Genomic DNA, 20,348 nt, shown 5'->3' on the forward strand with positions numbered 1-20,348 from the left:
ACCAGGCATGACGTCATGCCGTAACTTCTCCACTAGTGAGAACTGAGCAGTGTGAGCACGCGCACATCGATGTGCCCAGTGTCACTGCAGTCCGGGAAAAAATGGTCCGCCTGTGCCAGGGCACAAAACAGAGCCCAATAGAGCCCTGTTTCAAGGCCCTCATAAAAAAAAACTGCTGGTGCTCAGCACCGTTGAGACCCACCCCACTTAAAGCCCTGAATATACACTCCATTACAGCCTCTGGTAGGTCCTCTTATATATAGATATGGAAGTGTGTGTCTGTCTTAGACCAGTAACCCAGCCGGTAGGGAACACATCCCATTTCATCTAGGGCACTGCTAGCTAGAAGACTGCTGGTAAACCACAGCTGCATAGGGTAAAGCAGGGTTAAGCGACTACCACAGCAGCGTAAAGCCAGAGGAGACCCAAAAAGACAGCTAAGAGATCCAAATAAAACCTGTGAGGGACAAATTAAGCGAGTAGGTGAGTGAGTGGATACATTTGTAGAGCACAGTGCACCAGGGGATTAGCCTCACTGATATCATATATCTGTGTTATTGATAAGAGTTAACCAGTGCTTAATTTGAGCCGGTGTTTTCCAGTGTTCGCCACCGGCACTTAATTCTTAGCACTGGTGCTTGTGACAGTCTGCCACATGGTGGTGCTGTCTGCCAAATTTGTTTATGCACTCAACAAAAGCTGGTTGTTCATTTAATATGCATTAACAATCCCTAACACGTGCTGCCCAAGCCATTCTTACAGCTTTGAGCACCTTGAATAGTCTGAACTGTCACACTTGTAGCAGGGTTAGGGTTAGTAGTTGTGTTGGTACTGTCATTGGCAGGGCTGGCAGGGGTAATGGTTGGTGGAAGCTGCTGTGTCCTCCTGATGAGGGCCGCGGCACTTAATATTTTACAAATTAACCACTGGAGTTAACCTATGGCAAAGTAGCATATACATTTCAAGATATGATTAGAATAAGCATATCAGTGTTTGTGCGAAAGGATCGAGGAGGTCAGTGGTCACGTAGGGCACGCGCAAGAAGCAACCTGGAGATAGGGCATAGACTACCAGTGAACTTTTAAACTCCCTACGTTTTGCTAAAATTCATTACTCTCTTGACAGCCTGAGGTTCTGTGTCTCCTTCTACATTTTCAATGTGGATTCTCTCCAAAACACTACACTGCGGGGCTGTCCTGAGTCCCTGCCTTCACCCAGTCCCTGGGCTGCCCACCTGCCACCACACCCAGCAGGCTCCAAGCATGACATAGATGTTTCCATTCTTTGTAAGTAGAAAACTATTTCCTTCTCTCACAACAATCCCAACTTTGACATTTTCAATGTCAAATACAACTCCTTCTTGCTCCTTCTCTGTTTTTTAATCGCTGGATAAATACCATAAGTGCTCCTCGAGGAGCTACAACCAGCCAAAGAATATGTTATATTGAATGCGATCCCGGCCAAGTACTTCCAACAAAAGCGACCGTCTACACCCTGAAGCGGTGACATCATGAGCTACTTGCACATGCTTTCCATCTCAAAGTTTGGCCATTGAAAAAGATTTCTAGAATAATGGTCCATCTAAATGAGAGGAAGCAATGAAGTTATCCCTACTCAATTCTGCATCCACAACTGTTGCCACCAACAAAGATCCCAGAATGTCTCTTTAATGAGGGGGGCTTGGGTTACACAGGCGATCATGACATCATCTGCGATGACCACTGTGATGAAAATGCTGAACATAGCAGACCCATCTTTGAGGTTCAAGTGTTATACTCTCAGTCCCGGATATTTTTTAGGTCATGTCTATGCTGGAGGTAATTTAGTGTTGTCTCGTTTACGTCTGTACACAAGTGGCTCAAGTCTGGCGGCTATAGGGCAATGACATTCGAGCTAAAAAATTTAAAATTGTAGGTACAGATAGCATGGAAACATAAAGAATTGAACAAAGTCTGTGAATATGTGCATGAAGATGAGACATATATTGGGCAAGTTGTGGAATTGTATTCTATACTATGCATATTTGTAGAGCACATAGCTATCCTAGATCATCCCAGCACTAGCATCTGCAACACAGACTGACCATCAAGCAGCCAAGTTTTTAGGTGTTTCCGGGAAATCAATTCATCATCACTGAGCCGTGCTGTATAGGGGAGGGGGTTCCACAGTTTAGCCGCGTTGTAGCTAATGGAGTGACCGCCACTACTCCCTCTACGAACATGGGGAACCGCAGCCAATCGGACCTTAGTTGACCAAAGGGTTCTGCCCGGGGTGAAGGGTGAATTCAGAGGAAGAAGTAGAGGGGGGACCCTGTGTACTATGCATTAAAGCCTTGAATTTCACCACCCTCTGATCCACCGGGAGCGAATGGGGAGTGACCAAGGATTGAGCAGGATGCAGGCTGCCGCTTTCTGCACAAGTTGAAGTTTCTTAGTTACGGATTTAGGCACTCCCAAATAGAGCGAATTCACGTGGTTCAGCCAGGAGAGAATTAGTGCCTGGACCACGAGCCATCTGGATAGTAGGGGGAGGAAGAATAAGTCATGCTGAACTCTACATCTCAAGGGTACTCAGTCAGGAAGGTGAAGAATGTCGGGGTCACCCACTCATGCCGATAGGCTCAATCTTATACAACAAGACTAGGTTTGAGTTAAAAACTCAGGTGGCCGATAAAACCTTCTAGAGAAGACCTCTGCGGCTCGCCTCTTTAGAAGTGATGACATTAATACTCGCTAGCATTTCATTTTGTTTTATTTCACATTTAATAAATACATAATAAACAGTAGCAACATCTTTACAGACAGAAGCACCCCCTCGTCTCATTGATAAGTCTGTGCACACACACGATCGTCCATTAATTGTAGCAGAGACATTCTACTGATGGGTTGGAGGCAGCTTATCTCCAAAAGAAGTCATTGGGGAAGTCTCTCGCTGAAGGAATCCCTACTCTTAAAGATCAAGTTCTTGCATAATGGAAAATTGACTTCTTCGTGTGAGATCCTGCCTCAAGTAACTGGTGGCATCATATGTGTGAGAGTGCACTTTATGGATGTGTAACAGACCATCACTGGTGGGGTGTCTAACAGGAGGGGATGGTCCCTCACTTATGGAGTTTCTTCATGTGTAATCACCACTTGCTGATGTACTCTCTACAGACCATGGTCTGTCCATCTCTGGTGGGGTCATATATGCCCCAATTATCCTGAACACTTTTAGAATTCCTGCATAGAGGGTATTAACCATCAATACTAGAGTCATTTTTTGGGGACTCCTTACTTGTGCAAAATGTGCATGGATGGGTCTGTCTGTCACTGGTGAAGAATTCATGTGTTTCTGTTCAAGCCTTACACTTAGAATATGCATATGTAGGGGATTGTCTGTTCCTGGTGAAATCTATATCTCGCTGACCACTATTCGTCTTGAAATATTTTCATGTGGTGGACTGCCCATCGCTGTTGGAATCTAATAGGCAATCGCTTCTCAATAACAGCTTTTAACATGTATGTCGGATATTACCTTATCACTCATGGGACGTATCAATGTGCACAGTCATCATGAACTGATGAGCCCTTTACATGTGTGTTAACATCCATCACTGATGGGACATTTACATTAGAGCAACAATCTCAGAAGTTTGTGAGTCCAACTTTGCAGACGTGAAGGCGCCTTCCTCACCTCAGAGACAGAATCTTTACAGGTGAAGGTTTTTCCCAAGCACTCAGACGTGATAAATAAACAAGACAAAAATAAAAAAATAAAAACAACAATTTACAATATTTACAAGGTGGCCTTAAGACATTTGTTGGGATTGGTCCACACACCCTCACCTCATTTTTTGCCTCGCTCGGTATGAAATATGGCCCATAATTGAGTACTTCTAAGGATTTTCGAGGTAGGATCCAGCCTACATCCCTTTCATTGATGTGTAAGTCATTACAAACGTGTCTCTTTATGCGTTGGTTGGTGAAGATGCATCAGGGTTCCTTGCTTGATGGACAGCGTCTCTACATTTCTGTATACATCTGCTTACATGTCATTGCATGTATACTGGGCGTATCTAGCTTTTCCTTCATCCTTGGCCACTGTGTCAAAGTTTTCCCCAGTGCCACATGATAAAAAGTCTAAGTCGTACAGGGAGTGTGTGCATGGGCCTTTTTGTGTCCAGCGATGTCTCAGCGTATATGTGCGCTTGTGTGCAGGTGGGTGACAAACCGCGGGCAGGAGAGTCTGAGAATGCAAGCGAGTCCATACCCATGATGTAACATGCCCTTTTGCAGTTTTTTGCTGACATGGACCCTCTAAACTAAATCTTTCAGTTGCAACTGTGTGCTATGACGAAGACAACAAGTTGCCTCTGTGGAGGAGGCCAATTGCAGATACTTCCAGAGACAGAGAGGAATCACTGTGTAGTACAAACACCCTTGGTAAGAATGATATCACTCCTGGAGCCTGAACGTAGGAGGCCGGTGACAGCTGCTTATGGCTGCCATTTAACATGGCTGTGCATCCCTGCTTGAGCAGACACTGGTCCAAGCATAGGCATAAATAGCCCATGCTGAGGTGGGAGAGGGTATCCGTGTATGAAATGATCATTCAAAGCACTAGTTGTCTCTTCCTAAGCACGATGGAGGCCTTTTGACGCAAGTTCAGAGGGATAGTAGCCTACACTTAGAAGCTGAGGCTCACAATACGGCTGCATCTGGGAGCAAGTACTTGCCCCTTGGTAGAAGCAGGGATATGATGTAACAATGAACCCCTAATGCATCTCGATTTAGTCCAAAAGTAGAACATCTTATTTACTAATCGTATTTCTTTGGCAAGTCTGGGTGTAGAGCTGAGGCCCACTAACACAACCACATCGCCCATCTTCCATTCTGAGGAAGTCCAACATTTTGTCCGGGCACCTCTTTTCCTTCAGACAAGATAAAGTACTCTGTAACAGCTCACTCTCTCAATTCAGAGGGAGTTCATCATCTTAAAATATCTCATCCTCCAATCAGAGGAGCTTTATAAAAATCCAGTGTCTTGTCACCTCTGGCCTCCTCCAACCAGAAACGGTTAGAATGGGTCTAGAATCTTGTCACACTTCCCTCATCCATTCAAGAGAGTTCACAGGAAGCTAGCGCCTCATCATCCACCTCTTCCTCACGTGAGGTGGGTGCTCGCATGAATGCAGTGTTGCATCACAGTTTCCCTCAAGTGGGAAGTTTCAGGAGTCCAGTGTCTCGTCAATATGTTTCCAGGCTCAGGTTTAGAAGCAACAAGTGTTTTGTTTGCTTCCGATTTTCATTCTTTCTTCGACTCCCTTGTTTGCAGCAATCCTCATTCTCTGACAGCTTTCAGCTCTAAGAGCTCCAGGTGGGTCGACGCACATCATCTCTCGCTTTATCACCCTCGTCATCCAATGAGCTTTCTATAGGGAGAAGACAACAAGGGGCTTTGGTCAAACACATATTAAACATAATAAGCCACACGTGAAATATTGCGGTAGTAAGAGACATAAGAAGCAGCATTAAAGCTTAATGTTAACGAAACACGACTCAAATGACTCATGTAATACACTATCACTATCCGAAGCAGGTGAGATGCCAAACACAACATTACCGACATACATCTGAAGTGAAGTGTAAAAAAAAGAGCAACACATCTTAAGCCACATATGATCAAGGACCTAGAGATTCACAACTCAAACCACAAAGCACCTGCTGTCTATGTTACTGAGATCAGGCATATACTATAAGTCTGGTTTCACATCATGGAATAGACATGACATAGAATAGACAACAAGAAATGGGCATGACGGAAATGGACAACAAGAAATGGGCAAGACATGGAATGGGCATGACATGGAGTGGACAACAAGAAATGGGCAAGACATGGAATGAGCATGACATGTAGTGGACAACAAGAAATGGGCAAGACATGGAAATGGACAACAAGAAATGGGCATGACATGAAATGAAATGAACATGACATGTAGTGGACAACAAGAAATGGGCAAGACATGGAATGGGCATGACATGGAGTGGACAAAAAGAAATGGGCAAGACATGGAATGGGCATGACATGGAATGGGCATGAGATGAAATAGGCATGGCATTAAGGCTTTTCCTATTGTAAGGAATGCAAATGTTGTGAGGCTGTAGGCATATATATGTATGTATATATATATATATATATATATATATATATATATATATATATATATATATATATAGAGAGAGAGAGAGAGAGAGAGAGAGAGAGAGAGAGAGAGAGAGAGGGAGAGAGAGAGAGAGAGAGAGAGAGAGAGAGAGAGAGAGAGATGGATGGATGGATGGATGGATGGATGGATGGATGGATGGATGGATGGAAGGATGGATGGATGGATGGATGGATGGATGGATGGATGGATGGATGGATGGATGGATGGATGATGGATGGATGGATGGATGGATGATGGATGGATGGACTTACCACCAAACCTAGATTCAAATACACAAACACATACACCAAGAGAGTTCACTGCACAAATGTAGGGTACACATCACGGACTGACATGAACATACTGACCTCTGCACTTGGAGCAGCACCTGTTCTCACGCTTGTTACTACTGCAGGACGTCGCAGTGCACTCCTGGCGTTTGCACTGAGGCACTCCATTCTACAGAGAGGAAGAGAGTGGGGAAGAGAGGCAGAGAAGGAAAGCACAAAGAGAAGTATAAGGAAGAAAAGGCGAGAGCAAGCGATGGAGGGAGAGAAAATGGGGACAAAGTGAGATGAGCAAAAATGGTACATTAATACACTAACATTTATAAGGTATTTCAAAATTAGCCTTCCTAATGACTCTTTATCTGAACTTATGGACTTTTGTTTGGAGGATCCGGATATTAGCTTACCTTAATCTTTATTCGAATATTAAAACATGAAGCAAATGTTCACCCATTAGGGCATCTTGGGACTGATTAACAACATTTATTTTTACCCAACTCAATGGTGCTCAATTTATTAACCTCATAAGGATGAAATGCTGAGGGCCCTGCTAGGATTTCAACGGGTAACTATGAAGTCAAACACAGATCCCTGGAGAGAAGCCCTGGACATGATAGTCCACTGAGGCACCAAACACACCTGGCCCGCAATTCAGCGTATCCTCCAGTAGTTCTCAAAGTTATATTTTAGTCCATCAAATTTAAAGACAGTTTGGAGTGAATTAGAAATTCAATGACAAAAGGCGCCATTACAACAATTAAACTTTGGGGGTGAGTGCTACCATGTTGTTAATTAATCTGTGAACGCTAGATGATCGAACCATTCCCATCACAAGGTCACCTTATTGTAAGGCACAGGAACCCTCTAATCGACAACGAGATACTTACCACACACCAGCAGGTTATACACTTCATCTCTCCAAAGGGAGGCACGGTGGGGTGCCAGCTTTCGTTGTTGGGGTACCAGTGCCTTCCAAACTTGCAAGCCCGGGGCCCATCTGACTGCATCATGTCAGTCATTTCAAATGGGCTCTTCTCGACCACTGGAAGAATGAAAAGAAGTTAAGGTAAGTATAGATGCACGATGAACGACCTGTGAGCAAGTTCAGATGAGAAGACCTGGAGTGGATGTTGTAGGTCAATATTCTGGTGCATTAATTAATCTGCACATGGGTTTTAATGCTGGAATATTAGTGGATGCTGCTAGTCAGAATTCTGGTCATTTGTCAGAGCTTTGTGTAAATGAACAGCACATTCAAAGCACTTGGGGCCAGATGTACTAAGGTAAGTGTTTGCGATTACCAAATAGCAAATTTTTGCGATTCGCTATTTGGTAATCGCAAACAGCAATGCACAAATGTGTGTTTAACACATTTTGCGATTCCCAATGGGTCGCAAATAAACCTGCCTCATCAAGATTCATGAGGTAGGTCCAGGTTTGCGAACCTTTGGGAATCGCAAAAATTACAGGGATGGTAGCCTGCTGGGGTCAGCAGACCACCACATCTATGATTGCTTTTTAATAAAGCTATTTTTTGTGGGGGACGGGATGCGCTTCAAAAAAGATAAATGAAAAGTTTTCTTTTCATTTTTTATGTGTAAGCAGTAGCCCGAAACACGCCCCTTCCTAATACCGAATCGCAAACCCAATTTGCGATTCGGTAATAGGTTACCAAATTGCACATTGGGCCTTTGTAAATTTTTTTTTTTTTTTTACAGTGGCAAACGACCCAATTCTGCAAATCGGGCCATTTGCGTCCTCAAAAAAGCTTTGTACATCTGGCCCTTAATGATTTACGTCCCAATTAATGTGCATTCATAGGGCTGTATGTATGCCTCAGTATTGGAATAGCTGTAGATTCTGCAGGCTAGCATTAATTTGCTCCATCTCTAATACTCAGTGCTGAATTTGCATTGATTGTTGTAGGTTAGGATGTGTATTTAGTGCATTGACACCAGTCTTCGAACAACAATGTTTAATGCATGGACACCAGTCTTCGAGCAACAATGTTTAATGCATGGACATCAGTCTTCGAACAACGATTATATAGTGCATGGACATCAGTCTTTGTGCAACAATTATTTAGTGCATGGACACCAGTCTTCGAACAACAATGTGTAAGCATGATTATCTGTCAAAATGTTGTGGACAGAAATAGGGCCTGATTTAAAGAACTAACTTAAGACAAAATCCTAAACTTACTACCATTTGGGTATTCACAGAAGGCACTAACTCATTTTGGTATTCACAGAAGGCACTTACTCATTTCGGTATTCACAGAAGTTAGGAGTCCTAACTTTAGGACTCCTAAATGCCTTCTGTGAATACCGAAAGTCTTAAAGTTAGGATGTTTCTCAGTTTAGGAGTAGTAAAGTTAGGACTCCTAACTTTACTATTCCTAAACTGAGAAAAATCCTAGCTTTAAGACTTTCAATATTCACAGAAGGCATTTAGGAGTCCTAAAGTTAGGACTCCTAATTTCTGTGAATACCGAAATGAGTAAGTGCCTTCTGTGAATACCAAAATGAGTAAGTGCCTTCTGTGAACACCAAAATGGTAGTAAGTTTAGGATTTTGTCTAAAGTTAGTTCTGTGAATCGGGGCCATAGAGTCTGGCATAAATATGATGTCCCGAAGATCAAATGCAAAAGTATTGCCACATGAAATGGACATGAAATGGTACAGACGTGACATTAAGGCTTTTCTTATTGTGCTTGTAAGGAATGCAAATGACATAAATTTGGATGTACATTTTCTAATATTATCTTCAATGGGACAATAATTTTGTGGACGATATTTAGCACACAATATTTATGTCGGATGATATTTTAGTACCACACCAACAGAGGGCGCTGCAGGTCAGTATTGAGGATCCTCAGTAAAGCTGTAAATGGACTAGAGCACAAGAACAGCAGGAGGTTCTGCAGGGTGGAGAACACTGGTTTCATTAGTCCCAGTATAAACCTACCTGGACATTTCTTGCAGCAGTCGGAGGGGGCAGCACGAACAGGGTTAGCACAGGTGAGACGCGGACATTGCACTTTCTCACAGTGGACTTCACCAGTAGATCCCTATGGAAAAACAAAGAGATTATTACATGAGAGAGTCAACGACAGCAAGGAGGGTATGTACAGAGTGTTTGCCATGCAGTGCTTATTTTGACCCGGTGGTGTCTGGTGCTCGACATCAGCACTTAATTGTCAACGCTGGCACTTATGACAGCCAGCCACATGGTGGTGCTGTTTGTCTAATTTGCTGATGAAGACAACAACAGTTGTTTAATGATTCTATATACATTATAAATGACTAATACCTGTTGCCCAAAGCAAATAAGAATAGCATTGGTGGCAGGAAGTAGTTATTTTTAATGTATAAAAAGTCTGAATTGTCAGTAGTAGCGCTGACATTGGCAATAGGTGGGGCAAACTGCAGAAGTGTCCTGACAAGGCCCTGGCACTTATTTAATTACAAATTAAGTACTGGTGCCATGGGCAGTAAGTCACAAGGAGTGAGATGTAGAAAGCATCCCACAGGGAGAATGTACACTGCACGTGTCAGGAGGATGCCGCAGGCAGACGTAATTTACATTGGAGCAATGGAACTACGGAGGGCTTCGCAGGTACAGATGTAGGAAGAAGGGTAAGTAAGGGTAACTATATACCTCTTAGGTACACTTTTTAGAGGGCCTTAGGGATCGTGAGGGGGATTCATTAAAGTAAACGTTTTTTTGTCTAGGCCAATAGAGGCAACAGGCCCAATGATAACTGGAGTAACATGCAGGACATCAATATGCACATAGGGCAATTTTGGGTTGTTACACGTTTCTTACCTTGCAAGTACATATGGCGCATTTAATTAGTCCAAAAGGTGGTACCACTGGGTGCCAGCGAGTGCCAGCTGACCGCCAGCTCCTGTCTCCATCAAAGTAGCATCCTGAAATGCAAGAGAGGGAGAAATATTAATCATTTACTGAATGAAAATTCATAATATTACATTAGAATTGTCAATATTCTCATCACAGCTTCATCATGATTATACAAGAATATATATGATTATGTCTAATAATATTAAAAGAGTGTTTTGTGAGTGTGCTGCTATAAAGCCTTAGAGACAATCATGAGGAAAAGCTAACACAAGAAACTCTAATGTGTGATGCCTTTAGGTTGTTCACTTCCTTCTGTGCTTTAAGACAACGGTCACTGTTCAACCAGGGAGAAAACAATTGCTTAAATTGGGATATTAGCCGGTAATGCATTGAACCCTTCACCTAGGAGGTGACAAGGCACATGATATTCAATTAGCAAGCTAGGGTGGACCTGGCTCATGATAATGAGAAAGGGTTTTGTAGATAATCAGGAACTTAAGCTTAGTTAAAGAAACTGGGTTTCAACAGGTTCCTAATTTTAGAGAAGGGTTCTGGTGCTGACCCTACTCATGATATTGGAAGAAGAATGTAGTGTGAGGCAGAACCAATGAAAATTAACAAAGTGACCAAAACAATAATACTGTAAATGTTTCCTGGCAATGACCTTAATATTGTCAAGACCTGTCAGACCTCCTACGTGTAGTTTTAAAAGGAAAATTTGGATTCGCCGACCAACAAACTCCTGATTGATTGATTGATTGATTGATTGATTGATTGATTGATTGATTGACATAATTTGAACAGTACTTACCCTCATTTGTCAATGTTGGTTTCTCCACCTTCTTCAGTTCTTTTTTCTCTGAGGAGGAGAGAGAAGAAGACTGTCAGGAAAGGAATATCAATAACCAGACAAAAAGTGGGATGGTGGAGCATGAGAGGAAATTGACCAGGATGATGGGAGATGAACAAGAACCACTTTGTCTATGATAAATTAGCGTCCGATAAGATGCTGTTGCATATCTCCCATCCTCCATGAAAGCAAGAACCCAGAAAGAAGGTGAACAGGCACAACGTAGCCTTGACCTAAGGCAACTCGAAGACCTGCATCCCAAGCAGCAGGCAAAAAAGGCACATAGTGATAGAGATGAACAAGAAACCAACTAAATCAGGATCTCCGACAAGGACCGGAATGGCAGAGTGGAAAAATCTCCTTTCATGTGGCCTCCTGTGCACTTTCTACACTTTCATAGGAGAAGGACCTTATTTACCTTTATCTGGCTCCTCTATATTTTCCTCTCATATGACCTCTGCTTTTCATGTTCTTTGTGTCTTCCCCCTTCGTTTTTGCAAGAAAATCTCACTCCGACCTGCCCATTTCTACCAGAAACATCAGACCCCACCTGGAGCACACCCAGCCCCCTGCTCTATTCTAGATGACCCCTGGGTTCAGTCTCTTGAGAATTCACCCCTTTTGTGACCTCTGACCTGCAAGAGGGTCCTTACCTTCACAGACTGGACAGCAGCGACCTTCAGGTTGGACCACACGGGTGCAGTTCAGGGGCTGGCAGATGATGGGGTCGCAAATCACAGTCCGTTTCTGTAAGAGGAACAAGGGAGGGATGCCATGGGGGAGAGAATGAGAGGGAACGAAAGAGAGAGAGAAAGAGGGAGAGAGAGAGAGAGAGAGAGAGAGAGAAAGAGGGAGGAGAGAGGGATAGAGAACAAAGAGAGAAAGAAAAGGGGCAAAGGGTGAAGTAGGGGGAACAGAGAAGACATGAAAACAAAAGGTGTGGATCAGAGAAAAGAAAGAAGGGATGGAGAAAGGGATGGAAGAGAGAAAATTATCAGTTAAAATTCCATTCCCTCGCATTGATAGACACTTCTTTCTGGTCTCTCACACCAAGCATTTCACCACCAGCATATGCTACATTGTTTAATTATGTGGTGCAGAACATTTGGCTGAATGCCCTTCTGCACCAAGGATGCGGAACAAATGCTGTATATCCACAGAGTATCATCTGCATACATTTCTGCATATGTTACAGCATTCAATAGAACAAGGGCCCCTTGAATACATTGGGGGCCCTGGACTGAGATGATCTCCCAGCAGGTCATGTGCTTACCTGGCAGCTGCACACTGAGCATTTCCTGTCATATTCAGGGGCCCATCTGGATCCGTGGGCCCTAGTTTGGCCTTCGAAGAAACAGGAGTTGGGGTCCTTCTTCAGATCCTCGGGGTCCCTTTGCTTCCCATCATCCAGAACCTCGGACTCATAATCAGAGTCCCCGGGAGACACAGCCAGGCGGCCGGACTCGCAGGTGTTGGGAATGTGCACCTGAAAGTGAAGGCGAGAAGGTGAGAACATGGTAGCAACATGAGCGATCAGTGAGGGAAGTTCAAAATGGAGCAACCCTGATGGTGACACAGCTCAGCCTCATGGGCTTCAGTTTACACTTAGAATCACAACGTGCTCTGGGAAAATTCAGGGCACCCATAATGACATCACAACACCCTTAATGACATCACAACACCCTTAATGGCATCAAAACACCCTTAATGGCAACACAACATCCTTAATGACATCGCAGCACCCTTAATGACATCACAGCATCCTTAATGACATCACAACACCCTATATTACATCACAGCCCCCTCTTCCCTAATGAAGTATCTGAGGCCAACAATGATCCCAAGGGTCCGGGTGAGTTAAAACAAATGCCCATATTTACTGAGGGCAGAGAATTAAATCATGGAGGGGGGAAAGAGCTCATTTGCTGTGAGTGTGTTCTCCCATTATGTTCTACAAAAAGGCTCGTGAAAGATAAGAGCGGCCTTTGGACAGGTGTTTGAGGTCCTAAATATGTTAATAACTCATTTTTCAAAGAATTGTCGTGAATGTAGACTACTCCGATGGATGGTCAGTGACAAGCGGGGTTCAAGACACTTCTGTTTGGGGTTTGGACTCATTGAGTGTCCTCACAAGTGAGATTGAGGAAGTGCTGCAAGGGAGGAGTTGCCTGTCTTCAGAAAATAATAAGATCTGTAGCAAGGAAGAGGTATGGCTGCATGGTTGGAAGAGGATGCTACAGATGCCTTCTACTTGAGGTTCTTGCAAAAATCAAATCCTCAATTGAAATTCTGCCTATAAAATTAACGAGTAAAACAGTAGAATACGACAGCGGGGAAAGGCAGGTAGGTGCTCGTGCACATTGAGGTCCAGCAGGGATGTTGTGGTTTTGAATCTTGTCCAAGTCATTAGCAATTAACGATCTGGAGCACTTTGTCCATCTCAGGGGTTGCGGTCCCGGAAGATCCAGGAGAAGAGAGAAAATGGCTGAGGATGCTGCTGGCCAAGAAATGATGACCCCACAGGGGTATATGTAAGAAGTCATCATGCTCGGCGACAAGAGCGCTTTGATGAAAATATCCACATCCCTCAATGGTTGATTCAATCCTTATTTTAAAACTTGTGTATGAAAACTGCAAACAAATCTCACTCAACGTTTCCCAAAAAGTACAACTTCACAATCGATGATCGGTTGCAGGATAGGTCAGATAAATTCATACGTTTTCCTAAGCTTGTGATAATTTAAAAGTGATGGTGCTGGTAAAATGTGGATGTGAAAGACCTTCTCTAAGCACAGAGGGTGAACAGGAAATCTTGTTTTGCTTTAGGAACAGCTCGCCATTTCTGGTCCGCTGAATGCAATGTGTGCGTTGGCTAATGTAGACCAGCTCAGTTGGCCAAGCATAAAGGGGTTTTGCCTTTCAGGCATTTACAGGTCAAACCCAAGACTTTATATGTGATTTTGATTCCAGGTGCTAGCAAATCTAAATTCCTTTGAAATGCAGTTAGTGAATATGTGACAGACTGTATATCAAGCCTACATCTGCAGTCCGGGGCCCTTGAAGATTTTGTGCTTCGTGTGCTGGTATCTGGCCAAAAGAACATTCCCTTTATCAAGCCTAAGTTGACCAGTGCATGAACAGCAATTGCTGCTTAGGAGGGGAGGAAGCATTAGCAGATGTGGGGATGCGGGGGGTCCACGGAGTCATGGCAACCGAAGCTAGTGATGACCCAGGTGACCACCCATAGCAGGATGAAGCAATCCCTGCATTGGTCGATTCACAAAGCAGCCACAACGAAGGTGTTTATAAGCCCAGAGTTTATAAAGACCTATTACTGAGGTCCCTTTAGGGTAGAGAATGTGGCGCAGGAGTTGGGGATCCGGGTTTGAGTCTCAGCGTTGGCGCAACATCCTGTGATTCTGGACAAATCACTTGATCTCCCCGTGCCCATGGACAGTGCCTGGATGCACTTACGGGTGATAAGCTGCACTATATAAAATCTACAAACCTCTAACTTTTGCAGGGAGACAAGGGAACATCTGTGGATTGGCACGAGGTAGGCAACATGGTGGGCTACCAAAACTTGCCCTTAATTTGTATTGCCCCTAAGGGCCCTCTAAAGTCTACTTTCTTTGAACACAGCAAAAATGTACATTACATGAACAGCCTGGGGCCTCAGTCACCAAAGCCAATGTGCATCTTGGTGTCCGTCAGCCTCTGAGGTCCCTGGGGATCAGGGAAGCCCAGCTTCCTGCCGCAGAGGGTAGATGTGTGGTACTCACCCTGCCTCGGATCTCGCCCAAGGGGTTCACTTTGGTGCTGACTTGGATGAAGGCGGAGCCCTTGGCCAGGTGAGTCAGGAGGTCTTTGTCCAGGTCCTTCACGATGCCTTGAGCCTGCGAAAGTGAAGGCGAGGAATGAGTGCACGGTTTACCTCCAACACCTCCCATCTGCCCTGAGAGCCCTACACCGCTCTCCGGGATCTGCCCTGCTCTCACTCTAAGGGTCCATCCTTCACCCGTGCTCTATCCAGCGTATTTCACACATGACCTCTCCTGTCTATGACCCTCCTTTGTCCTTACTCTTTGCTTCTATCTCATTTGCCTCCAGGTCTCCCCTGCCCTGTATTTTCTGTCTCTGCCTTCCTTCTTCCCTCTCTCACCTTTTCTACTTCTTCTATGTGCTTCGCTCACCTCTCTAATGCACAGATTCCTCTTCTGCTGCTCTTTCCCTGTCTATCTCTTCCTCTCTCACTTCTCCTACCTTTAACACGTTACCTTGTCTCCTCTCTGTCTCCACTGCATTATCTACTTCGCTTTGTCTCTCGCTCACTTTCTCTTGCGGTCTCTCTTGTTTCTGCCCATCACTCAAACGCTCTGAGTTCCCTTCTCTTGCTCTTCTACCTTTTTTTTTAATTTAGATGTGTATTTTTCCCTCTATGGCTACCTACCCTGTGCTCCCATTCTTTCACTCTTATACTCCCCATTGCCTACCCTCTTTTCTCCCTGTACTTCATGGCCCTCCCATCTCGTTATGTTACTCTTTGCCCCTCTTCTTTCTTTTTTCTGGCGCATCTATCTCTCTGTTTCATTTCGCTTTCGTGTTTCTCTCTCCCTCCATCCCTACATGCATCTTTCTCTCTTTTCTCTCCCACTCTCCTCCTGTCCCCCTCATGTTTCTCTTCTTCCTCCATATCTTTCCCCTTCATCATCTTCACTTTAATTGGCACGTCAGGCCTCCCAGGCCCTGCCAGAGTTTGTTTTGAATTATGTAAACAGGCATTAAAGAAGTCAGAATTGACTATAATTTATATCTGTACATTCCATGCTGTTTCTCCCTGTACTAAGCCCTCTCCGACTCTTTCCACTACACCCCCTCCCCTACTTTCTCTACACCCTTCTTGCGTGTTACCTCCTTCGCTCTCTCCTGTCCTATTTTAGTTTCATCCTCCACCCCCTCCTCATTTCATCTGCCCCCATTGTCTCTCCTTTGTTCGTACCGTTCCTCCTCTAGCGCCAAATATCTCTTCTTCCATGCCCTCCTACCCTACTGGTTCTTTCATCTTTCTACTCTTCTAGTTTTAGGTCTTCCCTCTCCTCTCCACCTCCACCCCTCTTCTTTCTTCGCCACTCTCTGTGCTGCTCCATCTTTATTTCATCACTCTCCACCTTCGTCCAAAACCCCTCCATCCATCTCTGCCTACACCCACCCTTTCTCCCTCCCTCCCTCCCTCCCTCCCTCCAGGTGTCCTTCCGTCTACTTACTCTCTGTCCCTCTCTCCCATCTCCCTGGTCTCACTACCATCTCATCTCCACCCTTATTTGCTCTACTACCATCGGTGCCCCCCCACCTCCAACCATTAGGGCGGAGGAGAGTCGACCCCCCCCCTGCTGCCAAGTGAAAAATAAAAAGGCAAAAAAATTAATTACCATTTTATTTTTCGCTGCTCCCAGCCTGATCAAAGTTTGGCGGCGGGGCATTGCTGCTGACTGCCAGCAGGGGGAGAGGTGCACACTCCCCAGTTTACACTGCGCATGTCACTTAGGCCGGCTACCTTGCGACGGCCAGCCTGACATGCGCAGTGTTAACCTCTCCACCTGGCTGTCTCAGACAGCTGGGTGGAGAGCAGGCACAGGCCCCCTGTGCCTGCTGGAGCGTCGAGGCAGCCCGCTCCAGCCAATCCTAGTGCTGCTCTCATGCTGCTCATCAGCAGCATGAGAGCAGCATCGGGATTTGGAGAAGGGGTTTGGCTGCGGCTCCATGAGGTGCCACCGCTTCAAGAAGGAAGAAGAAAACATGGAGGAGGAAACGTAGGTAAGTACATTTTACATTGTTTTTATGATCTTTTTGCCTCACTGATGGGCACTGTGAGAAACCCGCATGGCCTTGAGTCTTAACTCCAGAGCTCTCAGTTGCGGCCCAACCAATCATGATTGAGAGATTTGGCATTTGAGCCTCATCGGGTCCCATTTCTCTCTCAAACCCCTAACCCCAACCCCCCCCCCATTCCCTTGAAACCTTCACCACCCCTTTCCCTGCTTTCCTCTCTCATCCACCTAACTCTCCACTACCCTTTATTCCCTCTCTCACTCCATCGCATTGCACCTCCTTCTCTCAGTGTCCCTCCCCGCCCCCCCTGCTTCACCCTCCACTCCTTCACTGTGTTTATTTCTCTGCACACAGACAGCTGTGCTGGGAATGCCAAAACACACGTTTCCCAGGGTTTGCTGTGTCACGGTGGAGACTTCTTTTCCAGAAGGGAATCCTGTCTCTCCCCCCTGTCGAGTTACCAGCACTGACCGGGCGGGGAGCATGCTATGGCCCAGCCCCACCGCCACCAACTGGCCTAAGACGCCGCCCTGCCCGCGGGCGTGTTACTGTCTCAGGTGACGGTTCACTCTTTGCAGGCCTTCTGACTGCACAGCTGTGCACCCTTGCAGCCCTGGTACTCCACTTTCTGTACCCCAGGGCTCCTCCCTTCCAGTGCTTATTTTGCAAAAACAACATGTGCCAGGGCCCTCGTCAGGAGGCCACCGCTGCTTGCACTGCCCATTGTCCCTGCCAGTGCAGTCAATGACAGTACCTACACAACTACTAACCATCACACTCCTACAAGTATGACAATTCAGACTGTTCGAGGCCCCCAAAGTTATAAGAATGGCTTGGGTGGCTGGTATTAGTGTTTTTAATGTATATTGAATTAATAAACAAATGTTGCTCTGCTCATCTTTGAATTTCACGAACAGCACCACCATGTGGCAGCTGTCATAAGTGCTTGTGCTGACAATTAAGTGCTGGTGCCCAGCACCGGAAACCACCGGCTCAAATTAAGCACTGCTCCCTTCAGTGCATACCCCCTCACCTCGGACCCGTAGAAGCCCTTTAGCAGACGCTTGTACTCCTGTCTGTTCTCGTCCGTCTCTCCGATCTCGGCGAAGCCGTGCAGGTGGGCATTCAGCGTGGCATCGTCGGGCTTGCCCAGGCCTGTGACCACAATCTCGTAATGCAGGTGGCAGTGCTCATCCAAGGAGATCCAGGCATGGCCCGCTGAGGCAGTGCGGATAGGGGGGATGACGAACTGGCCTGCCAGGGGGATGGGCAGTTCTGTGGAAAGACATCAAACGGAGAAGGTGAGATACGCAGCACGGGCACGGTGAGGGTTGGAGGTGCGGGTTAGAGGCCTCTCTATGAGAGACAGGACAGGACTGGACCACACCACTGGAAAGGTGATATAACTGCGCCTCTGACAGAATCATCTTTAAGAAATGACCAAAGCTGCTAGCTTGAAAAGGAAGGGAACCCCACTATTGCGAATCTACACTCACATAGGACACCCTCTACTGCCAACCAGAAGTCATAAGGGGTTACCTCCCACTGCCAGCTTCAAGTTAAAGTAAACCCCGTTACTTCTTACATTAATTCAGGAGGGGTTCCCACCACAGCTCCCTCCATGACTGCCTATATGTATTCAGAAGGAACCCCACCAATGCCCCCTGCATGACTGCCCATATGTATTCAGAAGGGGTCCCACAACTGCCCACCGCATGACTGCCCATATGTCCTCAGAAGGAGCCCCACACCACTGCATGACTGCCCATATGTATTCAGAAGGGGCCCCACCACTGCCCACTGCATGACTGCCCATATGTATTCAGAAGGGGCCCCACCACTGCCCACTGCATAGCTGCCCATATGTATTCCATATGGGCCCCACCACTGCCCAATCCATGACTGCCCATATGTATTTGGAAGGGGTCCCACCACTGCCCACTGCATGACTGCGCATATGTATTCAGAAGGGGCCCCACCACTGCCCACTGCATGACTGCCCATATGTATTCAGAAGGGGCCCCACCACTGCCCACTGCATGACTGCCCATATGTATTCAGAAAGGGCCCCACCACTGCCCACTGCATGACTGCCCACGCTAGTTTGGAAGGGACCCTCACCACTGCTAACCTCGTGTGTGTGTCCATCCTTCCTGACAAGAGGGCTTGTCAATACCGTTCCCTGTCGAAGGATACCCCTGTGGGGCCGTTTTCGGGGACAAGTGCCCTGCTAACGGATAGGACTCGTTACAGGCCTTACTGCTGGCATGCCTTCCTCTCTAAACACGGGAACCCGTCTATCCTCATTCCTACAGTATCAGGCTCCGTGGTACCCTGGCCCACGTTGCCATGGCGACGGCTTGACGCCGCAGCCAGTGACAGCTCTGCTGGTCAGCCGCACTCTGACGCCGGAGCCGCGGCCAAGGATTTCAAACAAGGAATTTCAAAGAATAATTTGAACATCTCGGAAAACTTCAGCCAAGAATGCGACCATCTGTGCCAGCAAATAGGATCAGCGTGTCAGGACGGAAAATCAAGGCCAGATGTGATGGGCGCGCGCTCAGCCTGCCTGTCTCTGCAGCGCTACACGGCCGTCTAATGCTCTAATCCACCCGCAACTTCTCTGTCTTGTAGCATCTTGACTTCTCTTTCTCTTTCACATGATGTTCTTCATTTTCCCTCGTGTCTTTCTTTCCTTTATTTCTTTCTCTCTCGTTCCTGCTCTCTCTCTTTTACTCTCTCCGCGCGAGCGCTAATTTTCTTCCACTTTGACTTTTGACTTTGACTCATATGACTTTCCCCTTTCTTACCCATTTGTCCTACCCCTCTCTCCCAGTCTCTCTTTTCTTCTGTTATTTCTCCCATTTCTCTGTCATATGTACTCGGTCATCCTCCCACTCTCTCAGACATTCAGGTTTTTTCTCTCTGCCCCCCACACCTCCCTCCCCCCAAATTCAGAGAAAGTTATCTTTCGCTCAGGCTTTCCTCGCCTCCCCTGGTCTCAACCCAATTGCTTAATTTGTTGTCTATGTTACTCTCTGTCTCATTTGCTCCTTTCAGCGATCTCTTGTGCATATCTTCCAGCTTTCTTTCCCTCGCTTCGACTTCTTTTGTCCTTTTTGTATCTGCCTTCTGCTCTCTCTCTTTCTCACTCTTCAGTATGTTTTTCCCCTTTCCTTCCCTGCTTTTATTCCCCCAGCGCTCTCTTTCTCTGAAAGTATATATCTGTTTCTTTACCCCTCCTTTTCATTTAGTTTTCTATTTTACTCCTTTTGTTTCCATTTTTCTCTCCTCGGGATATAACTCTCTACCTCAACCTCTCCTTCTTTTGTTC

At 45.9% G+C, this 20,348-nt stretch overlaps 1 protein-coding gene across 1 annotated transcript in view; it reads right to left on the minus strand.

Annotated features, from left to right (window-relative positions):
* Nucleotides 1-2,734: 2,734 nt before the first annotated feature.
* Nucleotides 2,735-20,348, minus strand: part of CHRD (chordin) — a 42,504-nt gene continuing 24,890 nt past the window's right edge. The window contains exons 14-23 of the mRNA XM_085635519.1: nt 18,048-18,289; nt 14,968-15,081; nt 12,459-12,671; nt 11,839-11,932; nt 11,147-11,194; nt 10,300-10,403; nt 9,439-9,541; nt 7,359-7,513; nt 6,553-6,643; nt 2,735-5,413 (exon numbers count right to left, since the gene is read on the minus strand). Coding sequence (XP_085491645.1) covers nt 5,346-5,413; nt 6,553-6,643; nt 7,359-7,513; nt 9,439-9,541; nt 10,300-10,403; nt 11,147-11,194; nt 11,839-11,932; nt 12,459-12,671; nt 14,968-15,081; nt 18,048-18,289 — 1,232 coding nt within the window. The 3' untranslated portion in view covers nt 2,735-5,345. The remainder of the gene's footprint in view (nt 5,414-6,552; nt 6,644-7,358; nt 7,514-9,438; nt 9,542-10,299; nt 10,404-11,146; nt 11,195-11,838; nt 11,933-12,458; nt 12,672-14,967; nt 15,082-18,047; nt 18,290-20,348) is intronic.

This window comes from Triturus cristatus, chromosome 11 (assembly GCF_964204655.1).
Source record: "Triturus cristatus chromosome 11, aTriCri1.1, whole genome shotgun sequence".
Lineage (NCBI taxonomy): Eukaryota > Metazoa > Chordata > Amphibia > Caudata > Salamandridae > Triturus > Triturus cristatus.